Source organism: Hypanus sabinus, chromosome 20 (assembly GCF_030144855.1).
Source record: "Hypanus sabinus isolate sHypSab1 chromosome 20, sHypSab1.hap1, whole genome shotgun sequence".
NCBI classification, from domain to species: domain Eukaryota; kingdom Metazoa; phylum Chordata; class Chondrichthyes; order Myliobatiformes; family Dasyatidae; genus Hypanus; species Hypanus sabinus.
In genome coordinates, this window is record NC_082725.1 from 18,854,028 (window position 1) to 18,872,579 (window position 18,552).

Genomic DNA, 18,552 nt, shown 5'->3' on the forward strand with positions numbered 1-18,552 from the left:
TACACTGCGGGAGGTGGAGGGTGGGCAAAGTTCTGCATTTCTGTTTAACTATCGGTATTATAATGACAACTTATTCCTTGATGATTTTTGTGTGAAGTAACAGGATGAAAGGAAGTTAATGTTTATTCATTGAAGTGGACATATGAAAAGGGAATTTTGGGTAGGGCTTTGCATCATTGCTTTATATGCATATTTCAATGACTGTAATTTAGTCAAATGTAGTGTTGTCATGAAATGACAGAAAGGAGGGAATGTGGAAATATAGTAGCAAAATTGCATTTTTGTCTAACAAAATAGAGTCTGTGTTGTATTATAATGCTTTACCAATAGTGCAACACTATGCCAATGGACCTTGAGTATTTGACAGGCTGCTGAAAGACGAGCAGTTGCATTAGTGGAAGGAAGCCAAGTGCTTTGATTAAGTAGGCAAATGGAATGCACCTTGATCTTGGACTGATGTGCATTAGCTATCACTTGGGTACAAAGGAGTGTTTATGCTGCCTGTTTCTTTCAAAGCTGTCTCCAGCTCTTGTACGGTGATGGTCTTCCCTTGCAGCAAGTAAAATAAGACGTAGCAACAAGTTGCTTGACAGCTTCAAGGGTGAAGTTTAAGGTCCTGAATTGGAGTAAGGCTGACTTCAGTAGTTTAGGGCAGGACCTAGAAAAAGGAGATTGCAAGGAAATGCTTTTAGGTAAAATGACAGTGGTCTAATGGAAGTCTTACATGAGCATTCATGAGAATTCAGGGCTGTCAATGTTTTGGTGTGGGTGAAAGGCAAAGGTAGCAACATTACAGAACATTGGATGGCTTATGATGTTGAATGTTTAATTAGGGAGGGGAAAGAGAAGCATATAGCAGGTTTAGGCAACTAGAATCAAGGGAGTCTCTTGATGAATATAGAGTATGTTGAAGGGACCTTGGGTCTAAGTCCATAACTCCCTGAAAGTGGTTACACATGTCGATAGCGTAGTAAAGAAGGCACAGGGCTTGACTTTATGATGAATTGAGTTTGGGTCTGGATTTATTTTACAGCTTTTTGAAATGCTACTAAAATTGCGTATAGAGTATTACATTCAATTCTGGTTGCCCCATTATAGAAAGAATGTTGAGGCTTTGGAGAGGGTGAGAAGAGGCTAACCAGGTTACTGCCCAAATTAGAGGGCATGTGCTATAAGGAGACATTGGACAGGCTTGGGCTGTTTTCTTGGAGCAACAGAGGCTAAGGGGAAACCTGATGTCGATTATAAGATAAAGTGGACTGTCAGTATTTGTTTTCCCCATGGTTGAAATGTCTCATGCCAGAGGGTGTGCACTTAAGGTGAGAGTGGGTAAATTGAAAGGAGACTTGTTTTTCACAGCCTCTTTGTTTTTCAAGAACATTGATGTGTGCCTCGAATGTGCTGGAGGAGGCAAATACAAGAAAGACATATTCAGGAGCCTCTCAGATAGGCACGTGAATGTACAGGAAATGGAAGGATATGGATGTTGAGTAGGCAGAGAGAATTGGATTAGCTGAGTATTTGGCTAATAATTTAATTGGCACAACATTGTGAGCGAAAAGGTCTGTTCCTCTGGTGTACTGTTCTAAGATTGTGTTGAAGTGTATCTTTACATCAAATATAGCACCTGGAGTTCAAACTGTTGGCAAAAGAGCAGTTAGAGAAAAGATTGGGGTCAGTTATGGAATAAATTGGAATTCTTAAGGAAGCAGAGTATATTGCTGAGGAAATTAAAGTACTTTTCAACTCTCTGTTAAAGAATGTTTCTAGCAATGTTGTAGTGCTTGGGGTAGGATACCTCAAGTACTAGATAGGATAAATAATAGATTGTAGCGATGTGCTACACACAGCGCTGAAATAACGACACGCAGTCAGTAAGTGATTTCGAGACTAGTTTATTCAAACTTCATGGCGCATCCTAGCATCCTCCCTATCCGGGCAGAAATGATGTCAGAGGTGCATTACCAAAGTCTCCCCCCACGCGCTGGCTATTTGTGAGCCAGTTCGCCTGTGCAGAAAGTGGGTCACCACAAGATAACAATGTGGCTCTTAATATTGACAGTTTGATATAGAGAAATGGTAGAGTCTGGACAGGATGCATCCTACATTGAGGGAAGTAGAGGCTGTGTTTTTGGTAGCAGTCTTTCAAATCCTCCTAATGAATATAGGGATGGTGTATTGTACCTGTTACAACTCTTCTATATTGCAGAAGGATAAATCAACAGTAGATCCTTCACTGCCAATAAACCAAGACACAATCAAGTTGAATTTAGGAAAAAATTACAAATAAATTAAGGTCACCGTTCGATTTGCCAATCAAATCGTGGTTGGTTCTGTCAGGGGCTCCCAAACTGAAACCCATGGACCCCTCACTTAATGATATTGATCCATGACATAAAAAAGGTTGGGAACCCCTGAGCTAAGTTGATTGAATTATGTGATTAATGGAGTAGATTGAAGGTAGTGTGGATGACATAGCCTTTGATTTCCATAAGCCCTTTAATGAAAAGTAGTGAAATACATGTGTTAGAACAAGTAAAACCTGGGGGATTAAAAAAAAATCAATGGGAGCATTAGTACAGAGCTAGCCAAGGAATGGGAAATATACTATGATGATGAATGATAGTTTTTCTCAGACTGGTAACAAATGTAGAGAGGTGCCCTGTAGGGTTCAATAATAGGAATAGTGCTTTGGTTGATGTGCTAATGATTTAGAATGTGTGTTACTTCAAAGTTAGTGTATGACCAAACTAGTTCATATCAATTGCAATGTCCATCTGTGTTCTTCCCATTTGCCCGCATTTCTTTGCAGAGAAGTGGAGATTGGGCATGTCATGAAAAACCTTGGCAAATCTATAGATGTGTGGTGGAAAGTGTGTGGACTGGCTGCATTACGGCCTGGTATGGAAATACCAATGCCTTTGAGTGGAAAATCCTACAAAGGTAGTAGTTTTGGCCCAGTACATCATGAGTAAAACTCTCCCAACCATTGAGCTCATCTACATAAAACATTGCTGTAGAAGAGCAGCATTTGTCATCAAAGATCTTCACCACCCAGGCCATGCTCTTTTCTCACTGCTGCCATCAGGGTAAAAGGTACAGTTGCCTCAGAACTTGCACCACCAGATTCAAGGACAGTTAATACCCTTCAGGCTCTTGACCAAAAGGGGATAATTACACTAATTTAAGGAAGCTTTTATCTTGTTATTTCCTGCTCGTTATCTATTGTGGTTTATTTATATCTGCATTTGCAGAGATTGTTTGCAGTTTACAGATCCTGTTTATAGCTACTGTCCTATTGATTTGCTAAGTATGGCTGAAGAAAAATAATCTCGGGGTTGGATATGGTGACATGTATGTACTCTGGTAATAAGTTTCACTTGGAACATTAGGCCCACATCACTCCACTCCTTTCCTAAATATCTGTCCTATTGTCGTTTAAAACTGTAACTGTATCTGTCTCTACTATTTCCTCTGGCACCTTGTTCCACTTATCTAAAAACATACCCCATAATTTTTAAAATTTCTTCCTTCACACCTCAAACCAGTCCTCCTGGTTTAGACTCCCCTAACTTAAGAACAAGACTAAGATGATCTATCCTATCTCTGCCTCTCATAATTTTATAAAAGACTTATAAGGTCACCACTCTATCTTCTATGTTCCACTGAGAATAAACTCAGTATCCAATCTCTGCCTACGAGTAAAGCCCTCCGTTCTTGGCAACGTCCTGTTAACTTTCTTCTGCGTTCCTTTTTAATCCTTCTTGTAGCTCGGTGACCGGAACTATGCAGAGCACTCTGATGTGTTATCTGGCCAGTGTTTTGTACAGCAGCAACATGACACCTCAGTTCTTAAATAGAGTCTCAACCTGTGAAAGCAAGTATGCCAAGTTCCTTCTTCACAATCCTAGCCAACTGCGGCATCATTTTCAAGAAACTGTGAACTCTCACTCTAAGATCCCTCTGTATATTAACACAGGAAATTCTGTAGACAAGATGAATTCATAAATGGGAAATAGTGGCTTGGCGTTAAGTGCTGGGATTATTATCCCAAAGAGGTTTAAAATAGTTTCAGATAGTTAATGTTACACCTGCAATTTCCAACAAAAATTTGGAGGAAAATAGGCCAGAGAAGGGCCCAAGTAGATCCAGAATTCAGAACTCAAGGAGCCAGTGTACGGTAAACTGGGCATAGAATGGACAGTGCAAGATCACTTCAACATCACATTTAAGTCAGAATTCACTGAGGTAGGATTTAATTGGAATCAGCTGTGAATTGATTATTCTGTTCTTAATATGACAAACAAGTGTTTCACTGTGTTGGAGATGCCAGTAGTTATAATTTGTAATGGAATGGTGAAGAGTATGAATGGAACATTAGCCTTTAAAACTAGAATACTGTAACTTGTAGCTTTAGTTAGACCATAGCCGATGTATTATATATAGTTCTGGGAGCCTTCTAACAGTGCAAAATAATCACCAGCATCTGAACCAGGAATGCAAGGTAAAGAATTCAGTAAACTGAAATTGCATTTCTTAAGGGTCTGTTGAAGATTCTATGGCTTTGAAAGTCACTGAGAGCAAACTTCAGTTCATGTGGTGGAAAAGGTAGTAGTTGCTAATTCAGGTTTTTTAAAACTAAGATTGATAGAATTTGACAGCACAGGGGTATGTAACATTGAGTTAGACACTATTCCTTTGAAGCTGAGCTGGTGCGCGGCTGCATAATAATTGAAATGCTCCCATGCACATAGCCTTTGTTGTCACGCAGCTGGAATTTTTCATATAATGTTAATATAATTTTGTAATTTATGTTAATATAATTGTAAATTTGCCTTTAATTATGTGTTAATATAATCCATAAATTTTCTAAATGATAAATGTACCACAACCTTTACTTTGAAGCTTTTTAGAGCTTCAATGTATTTACGTTGTCGGTATTTCAGATTACAACCCTGTTACAAATTGTAACAATAAACACAGAATGGAAGTCAGTAGCTCATCGTTAATAAATCACCCACCCACTGAATGCTGATGGTGTTGTTGGTCAGAAAGAACTATAGTCTAACAACTCAGTGGATTTGGATGAATCTAGGACAGGGGGAGTAGACAAGGCAGTTGTCTTTGTTTCCCCCCCCCCCCCATTTCATTAACCCTGAACTTATTCTTGCTCTGGGGTAATCCAATCCGAGCAATTCAATGTGGACATAAGCAGCTCTAGCTTATGACCTGCTAAACCTGAAACCATTCTCAGATGAGTAGCAATTTATTATGTGAAAGTGGCAGACAAAGTGGAGGAGTGATCTGTCGTCTCATTAGACTCAGTGCCGGGATCACCTAGTTTTGACTGGTTTGAGACAGTCAGGATTTGAAAAGAACACAGGCACAAGGCTGGCAGCAGAAACCATAGAATAGCACTGGTTGTAGCCTTGGACTGGAACCAGTAAGAAGGTGGTCCAGGTACTCAGGTAACCTTGAGCCAGTGGAATGGAGATCCATTAGTTCAACTGATGCAGAACACTATTAAGAGTCAGGATCTCCAAATATGTAGGAGCAGTGAATCTTCAGTAACCATCACAGATGAGGTGGATCTCACGGATTACGTAGAGATTGAGACCACGAGGAACGCTTGGCCTCCTTTCACGAGTAATACCCTTTCCCCTCATTGACTGTTCTAATGCGGGTGCTCATAGGCAGTTAGTTTGTGAACCCACGTGCCTTTTAGTTGAGACAATAGAGGCTACTTATCAGTAAATACATATTCTCTCTGTCCCTCTTTGATCGTCATTACTGAGGGCTAGATCCTTATACCATTGCCTCGTGAAAACATTTTACTTTTGCAATTGTGCTTGTCAGGTGATTTGACTACCTGATATCATTTACTTGTGTTGTGAGTTGTGGTTTGTGTGTATTTGATGTTTATGTTAGGAAAAATAAACATTTAAAGTGCCGCTCAGTTTTCAGGCTGCTTAAAATTTCCTGCTCAAAGCAGCGGTTGATCCACATAGCTGTACAAAAAACTCAGAGGGGAACATAGGATACAGGACCTGCAGAGGAACTGAATGGTCCATTTATATTTATTTTGCTCCAAAACCTGTTCCAGCTTCACCACATTTTACACGGAACTGAACCCCCATCACCAGGTGTACAAAAAGAAATTTACCATAGTACTTTTCTCAAGGTGTTCACATCTTTATAAAGTGCTTGGTTGATTTTGTTACTTAATTTGAATTAGTTTATTATATACTTGTAATCAGTGTTGGTTTGCTTTGACAGATTGAACTGGCCAGATCATTTTAAAAAAAGGATCTAGTGCTTTCACAGTATACATAATGAATAAATTCTTCTTGGGCTTCCAGCTGGGTACAGGTATCGATTTTAACCAACGTTTCAATGACAAACTGCTATTTTCATCAGGGATGATGCCTGAGCATGTCTATTCCAGTGGTATATATACCCCTGCTGTCTGTCCCTCCTGATTAGTTAGTTCTCATCCAATCAGGTTTCCACTGTCCCTCCTTATTTATAATTGAATTCTATTTCTTACTTAAAGCAAGACCTTTCTGTAGTTTTATTTCAATGGCTTCTTCACCAGGCGGTCTCAAAAGCCATTGACTGCCCCTCCAATATACCTTCTACCTCTGCATTCACAAGGAGTCCTGTAAACACCAGACAACTTAATAACAAAGACAAAGGTCTCACTCTAAGTAAGAACTGGAATTCAATTGCAAACAAGGTGGGACAGCAGAAACCTGATTGGATGAAGACTAACCAATCAAGAGGGACAGATGACAGGGGTATATATACCACTGGACTAGACATGCTGAGGAATCATCCCTGATGAAGATGACAGTTCGTCATCGAAACATAGGTTAAAGTCAATACCTGTGCCCGGCTGGAAGCATTACAAGAGTTTATTCATCAAATCATTTTAGTTTAAAATGGGAAAACTTTCAGTTTTCCTCTATATTTCTCTAAAATCAGATACTTCAAATCAAGCAAACTTTTAAGATGTTGCACAGCTGGACAATCCCTGTCAGGGCTGGGTAAAGAGTGCTACCTTCTTACCTTACAAAGGCAGAGTTTTGCAGCAGTTTCTGAGTTGAGGTGCCACCAGTCAGCAAGAGGCAGTGCGTTCAAAGAGCTACCTCTCAGTCAGGTCCGTGTTCAGGAATTAAAAGCAGACCTTTGCGCCAGTTTACTCTGAGTTGGACAAACCAGATCAGGGCTGCATAAAAAGAGCTACTTTTTAATGAGGAGGGTGATCGAGATTTCAAGAAGAGTTTCGCCACAGTTTCTCAGAGTTGAGGAGTGAACTATCAGCAAGAAGGGTTCATTAGAAAGGGCCAATGAGAATAATTCCAAGTGCCAGGGGAGCAACGGTTCATTTGGAGTATGCCATTGTTTAGAGTGCCTTTGGCTCCTCTGAGTTAGGAGACATCAGTACTGAGTGAGATGCACTGTCTTGTAACCTACTCTCTCTCCTTATTTGTTCATTGCTCGCCTTTTAGAGCATAGTAGATTCATGAGAATGGCTCTGGGGCAGTGTTTTGTAGTCTGTGTGGAATGTGGGAGGTCTTGGAGCTGCCTAGTCTCCCAGGGAAACACATCTGCACCAGGTGCACTGAGTTGCAGCTCCTGAGAGAATGTATTAGGGAACTGGTGCTGCAGCTCGATGATATTTGACTCATGAGAGAATAAGAAGGTGACAGACACCACTGCCATTGACTAGTGGTGTTCTACTGGGGTCTGTGTTGAGAATGATTATTCTTAAGTTATATGTCAGTGATTTGGATGATGGAATTGATGACTTTGTTGCAAAGTTTGCAGACAATATGAAGATAGGTGGAAGGGCTGGTGGTTTTAAGGAAGTAGGCTACAGAAGGATTTACACAAATTAGGAGAATGAGCAAAGAAATGGCAGATGGAGTACAGTGTTGGGAAGTTGTATGGTCTTGTACTTTGGTAGAAGAAATGAAAGGGTTGACTATTTTCTAAGTAGAAACAATACAAAAACCTGAGGTGCAAAGTGACAAGGAGTCCTTGTGCAGGATTCCCTAAAGGTTAATTTACAGGTTGAGTCTGTGGTGAGGAAAGTAAATGCAATATTAGAGTTCATATCAAGAGGACTAGAATATAAAAGTAAGGATGTAATGTTGAGGCTTAATAAAGCACCAATGAGACCTGAGTATTGTGAACCGCTTTGGGCCCCGACCTTAGAAATGATGCGCTGAAACTGGAGAGCTATCAAAGCAGTTCACGAAAATGATTCCAGGATTGAATGGCTTGTCCTTTGAAGGGCGTTTAATGTCTCTGGGTCTGTATTCACTGGAATTTAGAAGACTGAGGGGTGACTTCATTGAAGCCTAGCGAATGGTGAAAGTCCTTGATAGAGTGGATGTGGTGAGGATGCTGAGGTGATAATATCTCCTTCTCTCTGACGATCAACACTGGTGCACCTCAGGGGTGGGTGCTTCGCCCATTTCGCGACTCTCTCTATACCCATATCTGTGTGGCTAGGCATAGCTCAAATACCATCTATAAATTTGCTGATGATACAACCATTGTTGGTAGAATCTCAGATGGAGACGAGAGGGTGTAAAGGAGTGAGATATGCCAACTAGTGGGGTGATGTCGCAGCAACAACCTTGCACTCAACATCAGTAAGATGAAAGAGCTGATTGTGGACTTCAGGAAGGGTAAGAGGAAGGAACATGTACCAATCCTCATAGAGGGATCAGAAGTGAAGAGAGTGAGCTGTTCCTGGGTGTCAAGATCTCTGAGGATCTAACCTGGTCCCAACATATTGATGCAGTTATAAAGAAGGCAAAACAAAGACTATACTTCACATAAAGTGCACTGCAGATGCTGTGGTCAAATCAAGACGTACAAAAAAGCAGGATGAACTCAGCAGGTCAGGCAGCATCCGTTGAAAGAAGCAGTCAACATTTCAGGTTGAGACCCTTCGTCGGGACTAAAGGAGGGGGCAGGGGCCCTATAAAGAAGGTGGGGGGGGAGGGTGGAAAACCAATCAGAGGAAAGATCAAGGGGTGGGGGAGGGGAAGCAGGGAGGGGATAGGCAGGAGAGGTGAAGAAGACTATACTTCATTAGGAGTTTGAAGAGATTTGGTATGTCAACAAATACACTCAAAAACTTCTATTGATATACAGTGGAAAGCATTCTGACAGGCTGCATCACCGTCTGTTATGGGGTGTTTCTGCACAGGGTCGAAAGAAGCTGCAAAGTGTTGTAAATTTAGTTAGCTCCACCTTGAACACTATCCTGCAGAGTACCCAGTACATCTTCAAGTAACGGTGTCTTAGAAGGGCAGTGTCCATTATTAAGGATCCCCGGCACCTTTTCTCACCCATGACCATCAAACAGGAGGTACACATTCGGTGATTCAGGAACAGCTTCTTCCCCTCTGTCTCAGATTCTTAAATGGACATTGAACCAGTGAACACTACCTCACTTTTTAAATATATATTCTGCTTTTAGCATGATTTTTAATCTATTGAATATACGTATACTGTAATTGATTTTCTTATTTATTTTTTCCTCCTATATTATGTGGTGCATTGAACTGCTGCTTCTAAGTTAACAAATTTCTCGACCTATGTCGATTATAATAAATTTGATTTTGATGTTTCCTGTGATGGGAGAGTCTTCAGACTGAGGATACAGCCTCAGAATACAGGGGCATACTTTTAGAATGGAGATAAGGAGGAATTTCTTTAGTCAAAGAATGGTGAATCTGGAATTCTTTGCCACAGGCAACTGTGGAGGCCAAGTGTTTATGTATATTTAAGGCAGAGGTTGGTGGATTCTTGATTGGTCAGGGCATGAAGGAGTACAGGGGAAGGCAGGAGACTGAGGCTGAGAAGAAAATTGGATCCGCCATGATGAAATGGCGGAGGAGATGTGATGGGCCAAATAGCCTAATTCTGCTTCCATCTCTTATGATCTCATGGTCTTCACCTGAATTCAATCAATTCTTTGTTTCAACACCCATAGATTCCCAAAAAAATATCCCAGGAAGGCTACGGATGGATAAACCAGTGGTCTTTGAAACATAAACATTGTGGAAATTCCATTGAACAACTGGAGATCTGCTTGGAAACACTTCGGAAGGAGGTACAATTTTTGATTCTACAGTGTAAAGTGTTCATCCTTCCACTTGTTTACATTGGCACAAATGAAACCAAATATTTCAAAATGAGTACAATGGGAGAAAAGTGAACGTTTAAGGTCAAAGTAAAATTGCAGAAATTGAGTTGGAAAATTCAAAGGAATTTTAAAAATGAGCTATATAAAAAATTGTGTACTTCAAGATCACTGTAAATTGAGGTCATGTTTTCCTTCAAACTGTTAACAGATAATTCAAAACCTCCACCATTGTCTTTGTACCTAAAAAAGACCAAGGTAACACGCCTGAACGACTGTCATCCCATCACACTCACCTGAATAATAAGCAAAAGTTTTGAGAGTCTGGTCAAGGACTGCATCTGCAGAATGCTTCCACCAACACCAGACCCTCTACAATTCGCCTACTGACACAACCGAACAACAGATAGGTCAATAGCCACAGCTCTACACACTGACCTTACACACCTGGAGAAGAAGGATGCTTATGTGAGAATGCTGTTCTTGGACTACAGTTCAGCATTCAGCATCATAATTTCCTCCAGGCTCGACAAGAAGCTCAGAGATCGTGGCCTTCACTGTGCCTTGTGCAGTTGAATCCTGGTATTCCTGTCAGATCACCAGCAGGTGGTAAGAGTGGGCTCCCTTACTTCTGCCCCTCTGACCCTCAACTCAGGAGCCCCCTCCTTTTCTCTCTGTACACCCATGACTGTGTCACCACCCACAGCTCCAATCTGCTAATTAAATTTGCTGACAATACGACATTGATTGGCATCATCTCAAATAATAGTGAGGCAGCCTACAGAGAAGGGTAGTCATAGCCAAAGGGTGGTAGTGAGGATGAGCTCCCACTGCTAAACAAATGCTCTTCACGGCGTGCATCTCAAACAGCCTCTGATAACCAAGTCCATCTCCTGGCCTTCACGTGTGGCATAGTTCTTATGTCCGGCAGAGCCGTTCCCACTGACAGGAGAAGGGGCAAAGGCAGACCAATGGCGCCTTAAAACCAGTTGCTCCGGGCAGATGGGGCTCGTTAACCACAGATGGTAGCTCATCTCGGAGAGGGAAAACTCCAATGTCAAACCTCTGCTGCCTTGCGGCTATACCTGCTCACTGGAAAGGCTTCGGGAGTAAACCCCGAGGGAAAATCCCGGAGTCGGAGTCCCGAAGGCGGCTGACTGCTGTACCCAGCACCGGCACGGCAACTCCTGCGACGCTGCTGGCACCAAACTCTATCGACTCTCATTGTTCCTTTCTTTCTTTCTTTTTCAATCTTTTTATTAGTTTTTTAAAAAAAAACATAATATTATATTACATATGTTATGAATACAATAGATTTGAAATTGAGTTGATAACAAGATAACAATATCTTATTAAACTATCAGCGAAAAAGGATCATACAATATCAATCTAATCTATATTGATTATACATGAAAAGATTTAAAATAATCATCAAAAGAAAAAGAAAAAAATGTAAAATATAAGAAAAAATGTATATTTAAAGAAATAATAAAAAAAAACTAAACCTAAACTAACATGGGCAATAATAATAGTTTATAAGTATATGATAGTGTCAAAAAACTCTGGAACTCCATACCAGAACAAGAATAATAAGAGTAACGGTCTGGAAGAAGTCAAATTAATTCATATGAAAGTGTCGAATGAACGGTCCCCAAGTTTCTTCAAATTTAATTGATGAATCAAAAATAGTACTTCTAATTTTTTCTAAACTTAAGCAAGAAATAGTTTGAGAAAACCATTGAAATGTGGTAGGAGGATTTACTTCTTTCCAATTTTGTAATATAGATCTCCTGGCCATTAATGTTACAAAGGCAATCATTCGTCTAATTGAAGGAGAGAATCGACTATCATCTTCATTTGGAATACCAAAAATTGCAGTGATAAAATGAGGTTGTAAATCAATATTCCAAATTGAGGAAATGGTAGCAAATATGTCCTTCCAATAATTATGTAAAGTAGGACATGACCAAAACATGTGGGTCAATGAAGCCACATCTAAATGACATCTGTCACATTGAGGATTAACATGAGAATAAAACCGAGCAAGCTTATCTTTAGACATATGAGCTCTATGTACAACCTTAAATTGTATTAAAGCATGTTTAGCACATATAGAAGACGAATTAACCATTTGTAAAATTTTTTCCCATTTTTCCGTTGAAATATTGTATTGAAGTTCTTTTTCCCATTCCTGTTTAATTCTACCTGATACCTCTGGTTGTATCTTCATAATCATATTATAAATAAGAGCCACTAATCTCTTCTGACAGGGATTTAAAGTAAAAATCATATCTGAAAAATCTATCAAAGTTGAATTAGGGAAGGATGGTAAAACTTTAAACAAAAAGTTTCTAATTTGTAAGTATCTAAAAAAATTAGATTTAGGTAATTTAAATTTGTTAGAAAGTTGATCAAAAGACATCAAACTACCTTCAGAAAAAAGATCACGAAAACATATTATACCTTTCCTTTTCCATATACTAAAAGCTTGATCTGTTAAAGAGGGTTTAAAGAAAAAATTAAGTAAGATAGGGCTATCAAGAACAAAGTTTTTTAGAGTAAAAAATTTACGAAATTGAAACCAAATTCGTAATGTATGTTTGACAATAGGGTTATATATCTGTTTATTAAGTTTAGCTAAGTCAACAGGGAGAGAAGAGCCAAGAACAGAAAATAAAGAATATCCTTGAGTAGCGTTACATTCTAAATTTACCCACTGTGGGCACAATGGTAAGTCTAAATCTAATTTCCAGTATAATAAATTCTGAATATTATTCGCCCAATAGTAAAATCTAAAATTGGGTAAAGCTAAACCACCATCTTTTTTAGATTTCTGTAACTGTCTTTTACTTGATCTGGGGTTTTTATTTTGCCACACAAATGAGGACATTTTTGAATCAATGCTATCAAAAAAAGACTTAGGAATAAAAATTGGTAAGGCTTGAAATAAATATAAAAATTTTAGTAAAATCATCATTTTAACAGCATTGATCCGACCAACCAATGATAAGGATAAAGGAGACCATCTAGTAGTAAGTTGTTGAATTTGATGAAGCATAGGTAAAAAATTCAATCTGAATAAATCTTTATATTTCTTGGTAATTTTTATACCTAAATAAATAAAATTATCAGTAACAATTTTAAATGGTATCCTGTCATTCAGTAAAGTTTGTGCATTTAAAGGGAAAAGTTCACTCTTATCCAAATTTAATTTGTAACCAGAAAAACTACCAAATAGAGCCAACAAGGATAGAATAGCGGGAATAGAATTATCAGGATCAGAAATATATAACAACAAATCATCAGCATAGAGCGATAACTTGTATAATTTCTCATTACGGGTAATACCAGAAATATTAGGGGATTCACGAATAGCAATGGCTAAAGGTTCTAATGCAATATTAAATAATAAAGGACTAAAGGGACAACCTTGTCTCGTACCACAAGATAATTGAAAAAAAGAGGATCTATAATTATTTGTAAGAACAGAAGCAACAGGTTTATAATATATTAATTTAATCCATGATATAAAATTAGAACTAAAATTAAAATTCTTCAAGGCATTAAATAAGTATGTCCATTCAACTCTATCAAAAGCTTTTTCAGCATCTAATGAAATAACACATTCTGGGGTTGTGGGTGAGGAAGTGTAAATTATATTAATTAATTTTCTAACATTAAAAAAGGAGTATCGGTTCCTAATGAAACCAGTTTGATCTCCTGAAATAATCTCTGATAGTACAAGAATCTTAGAGTCTACATTTAATAACGATATAGGGCGATAAGATGCACATAAAGTAGGATCTTTATCTTTTTTAAGAATTAAAGAGATAGTAGCTTCATAAAAGGACTGGGGTAGTCTCTTCTTAATAAATGCATCATTAAAGATTTCACATAACCAAGGGGAAAGCAAAGAAGAAAAAGTTTTTAAAAATTCTATAATATAACCATCAGGGCCAGGAGTTTTCCCTGAATTCATCGATGAAATAGCCTCTCCTACCTCAGCCATAGAAATAGGAGCATCAAATAAACTTCGATCTTCATCTGTCAATTTGGGAATATTCAAATTGTAAAAAAAATTATCCATCCTAGACAGATCACCATCAAATTCTGATTGATATAAAGATTTATAAAAATCTTGGAAGGTATTATTAATTTCTTTATAATCCATTGTCAGATTACCATCTTGTTTACAAATTTTAATAATTTGTCGCTTAGTCGAAATAGCTTTTAATTGATTAGCTAACAATTTACCAGTTCGATCACTATGGATATAAAATTGAGCCCTGGTCCTAATTAATTGATTCTCAATTGAAGAAGATAACAGTAAGCTATGTTCCATTTGCAGTTCAACTCTCTTCTTATAAAGTTCCTTGGTAGGAGTAACGGAATAAATCTTATCAATTTCTTTAATTTTATCCACCAATAAACCTATATCTAAATATCTTTGTTTTCTTTTACCAGCAGAATATGAGATAATTTGTCCACGAATAAAAGCCTTAAAAGAGTCCCAAAGTATTCCTCTGTCAATCTCTTCAGTATAGTTTGTTGAAAAAAATAAGTCAATTTGCTGTTTTATGAAGGTAATAAATTCTGGATCTTGAAACAAAGTAGCGTTGAGTCTCCAAGATCTAGTATTAATGAAAGAGTCCGAAATCTTGATAAATAACTTCAAAGGTGCATGATCCAAAATAGCAATAGAATCATATTTACAGTCAATAACATCTGCTAATAAACGATGATCAATAAGAAAATAATCAATTCTAGAATAACTATGATATACATGTGAAAAAAACGAAAATTCTTTATCTTTAGGGTTCGAAAACCGCCATATTTCAGTAATTCCCGAATCGACCATAAAAGAGTTAATAAGTAAAGCTGATCTATTCGGAAGAGTTCGAATAGGTTTAGATCTATCCATCAAAGGATTCAAACAACAATTGAAATCTCCACCCATTATCAACATATATTCATTTAGATTTGGAAGGGTAGTAAATAAACGTTTAAAAATTTCAGGGCAGTCAAAATTTGGAGCGTAAATATTAACTAAAGCCACTTTTCGGTTAAAAAGTGAATCAGTAATCAACAAAAATCTGCCCTGTGGATCAGATATAATTTCCTGATGTATAAACGAGATTGAGGGGTCTATAAAAATAGACACACCCCTAATTTTAGCAGTACAATTCGAATGAAATTGTTGACCCTTCCAGAACCTAAAAAAGCGTTGATTATCCTCCCTCCTAATATGGGTCTCCTGTACAAAGATAACATTAGCATTTAGTCTATGGAATACTTTAAATATTTTTTTACGATTAATCGGATGATTTAAACCATTAGTATTCCAAGAAATAAAATTAATAGATTTATCCATCATGCTAATATTAATTGTATATACCATGAAAGGTTGAAAAAAACACATAACCCATAATTCAGGAAGAAGGAAAAATGGTACAGGAGCAACCGGAGAACATGACACTTCAACAATATTAATAATTTAAAGTCAGCCCATAAACTAAAAGCAAAAAGATAAAAAGCAAAAGCGTGAAAAAAGATCCCTACCCCCTCCCCCCACCCCTCGAAAGAATGCCAAGCAGCAGGCGCATAAACTAACACTAATATTAACCCCATTTCAAGATGGCAGCTCCATGAAAAGATTAAGAAAAAACTATATAACACCCAGATTTAAATATAGGGTTGCAAAGAGAAAATGTATATCAATCAGAATGAAAAAATAATATAATAAAACAAATGATCATTAATAAAAAAAAGGTATAAACATTAAAATTTGAAAGTGTAATATACCTTTAAAAAAAATTCCATGTTCAAATACAAGAAAAATGACGTTTCAAAAGCAAAGACTTATGGGCAGAAGAAACGACATTTTGAAAAAGCCATATTACAAAATATAAATGTAAGGTCAACGATCTATTAAAAAAATTTAATAGAAAAAAAAGTTATCAAAATAGGATTAAAAAAAAGATTTAATAGACACTACAATATATAATAAAAAAAAGACCAAAAAATCCAAAACATTTGTCCCATTTCCAAGTGCAGGCAAACAGATAAATGTTTACAGAAAGTAAAGTCTTATGGGAAGAAGAAACGACATCTTAAAAAAAGTAAATCCTTATTACAAAATATAAACGTGTATATCCGAAACAGAAAAAAGAATAATAAAAAAAAGAGATATTATAAAAAGTTAAAAGAGCATCTATAAACGATGGTGATAGTAAAAAAAAGAAACCAGACCCGTAGATCAGGATAAGAAGTTATAACCCAGCTTCATAGGTTAAAACTTAAAATGAAATGGCATCTTCTCTCCAAAAAATTTTCAGCATAACACATAGTTCAACTTGCACTAGAAGATCGATATTCTTCAACGAATTTCTTCGCTTCTTCCGGAGTATTAAAAAATTGCTGACTGTTGTCGTTCAACGTAATTCTAAGATTCGCTGGAAATCTTAAAATTTGTTTAAGTCCAATCGAATGAATCTCTGCCATCACTGGCTTAAAAGCAATTCTCGCTCTCATTATTTCGAATGAATAATCCTCAACAATTCGAAATGTGTTGCTGTTGTGAGAAATCATACCTTTTTTACGAGCTAATCGAATTAAAGCTCTTTCTCCCGAGGATAATGAAGGCAAACAATCACCACTCGTGGTTTGCCACTCGCAGCCGAAAACCTCGCAACTCTGTGAGCGCGGTCAATAACAGGTTTAGTATGCAAACCTTCAGCACTGAAAATTTCCCACAATAATTTAGAGAAAAATTCAGTTAAATCACCGGACTCAACTTTTTCGGGGAACCCGATAATTCGCAAATTCTGTCTGTGAGGTCGATTTTCAAGATCAGTAATTTTAAACTTATACTGATCTAATGTTTTAACAGTCGAGTGTACCTTCTTCTCCAGCGCTTCAATTGTACGTACTTTTTCGCAAATTAATTTTTCAAGAGTCGTGATCTTATCTTCATGCCGCTGAATATCTGATGCCTGCGATTGAAGCTTAGTATCAAGCGATCTAACAACTCCTTCGAGTTCAGATATTTTCGTGGTAAGCTTATTTTCCAAACTTGCCAGTTTACTTTCCAATTTACTTTCTAGCCTGCTTTCCAGAGTTGCAAGTTTAGCGTCCAGAAGATGAGAAATAGCGTCGATGGATAGAGGATCCTTAGACAATTTCTTGCTTGTAGCCATTTTAAGTTTGACAAGATTAAATCAAATATTGTTTTAGAAAAAAAGAGTTAATCAGAAGTATCAACTCATATGATTAGGTTCGAAAAGATTTGATTAAAGGGTGATTATAGTTGAAAAAGTGAAGAGCGCCTAAAAGGCAGATGCTTACGTCGCCATCTTGAAACTCCACCGCCCTATTGTTCCTTTGGACCTGTCATCAGCATGGAGTGGGGCGGGGGGTGTCCCACTGTATGGGCAACAGACGGATCTCCATATCAACTCTGCCCTGGCTTGTGCCCTGGAGAAGCCACTCCCAGTGACTACCAGAGGCGCAGTACCCATGGTCGACCAATACCAAGGGAGGCCACACTACAGAGAAGAAGTAATCACCTTGACACAATAGAGTCAAGAAAACAATCTTTCCCTCATTGTCGCAAAAACAAAGGAGCTGATTGTGGACTAGAGGAGGAATGAAGACAGGCTAGCCCCTGTTAACATCAATGGACCTGGGGTTGAGAGGGTGAATAGCTTTAAGTTCCTTGGCATATACATCACCGAGGATCTCACGTGGTCTGTACATACTGGCTATGCGGTGAAGAAAAGTAAAACAGCGCCTCCTTCACCTCAGGTGGTTGAAGAAGTTTGGCATGAGTCTCCAAATCCTAAGGAATTTCTACAAGGCCACAATTGAGAGCATCCTAACTGGGTGCATCACTGCCTGGTATGGGAACTGTACTTCCGTCAATCGCAGGACTCTGCAGAGAGTGCTGCGGACATCCAGAGTATCTGTAGATGTGAACTTCCCGCTATTCAGGACTTTTACAGAGACAGGTGTGTAAAAAGGGGCTGAAGGATCATTGGACACCCAAGTCATCCCAACCACAGACTGTTCCAGCTGCTACCATCTGGGAAATGGTACTGTAGCATTAAAGCCAGGACCAACAGGCTCCGGGACAGCTTCTTCCACCAGGCCATCAGAATGATTAACTCGCGCTGATACAATTGTATTTCTATGCTATATAGACTGTCCTGTTTTACATACTATTTATTACAAATTACTGTAATTGCACATTGCACATTCAGACAGAGATGTAATGTAAAGATTTTTACTCATGTTTTGTGAAGGATGTAAGAAATAATGTCAATTCAATCCAGTGAATGTCATTATGTTATATCTGGGGGTTTTCTATCAATTCTGGTTTTGGATGATCC

At 38.0% G+C, this 18,552-nt stretch overlaps 1 protein-coding gene across 9 annotated transcripts in view; it reads left to right on the forward strand.

Annotated features, from left to right (window-relative positions):
* LOC132378338 (ubiquitin thioesterase otulin-like) overlaps window positions 1-18,552 on the forward strand; it is a 50,020-nt gene that overhangs the window by 18,001 nt on the left and 13,467 nt on the right. For all 9 annotated transcript variants that reach the window (XM_059945158.1, XM_059945162.1, XM_059945166.1 and 6 more), the window contains one exon: window positions 10,016-10,135. In XM_059945158.1, coding sequence (XP_059801141.1) covers window positions 10,016-10,135 — 120 coding nt within the window. The remainder of the gene's footprint in view (window positions 1-10,015; window positions 10,136-18,552) is intronic.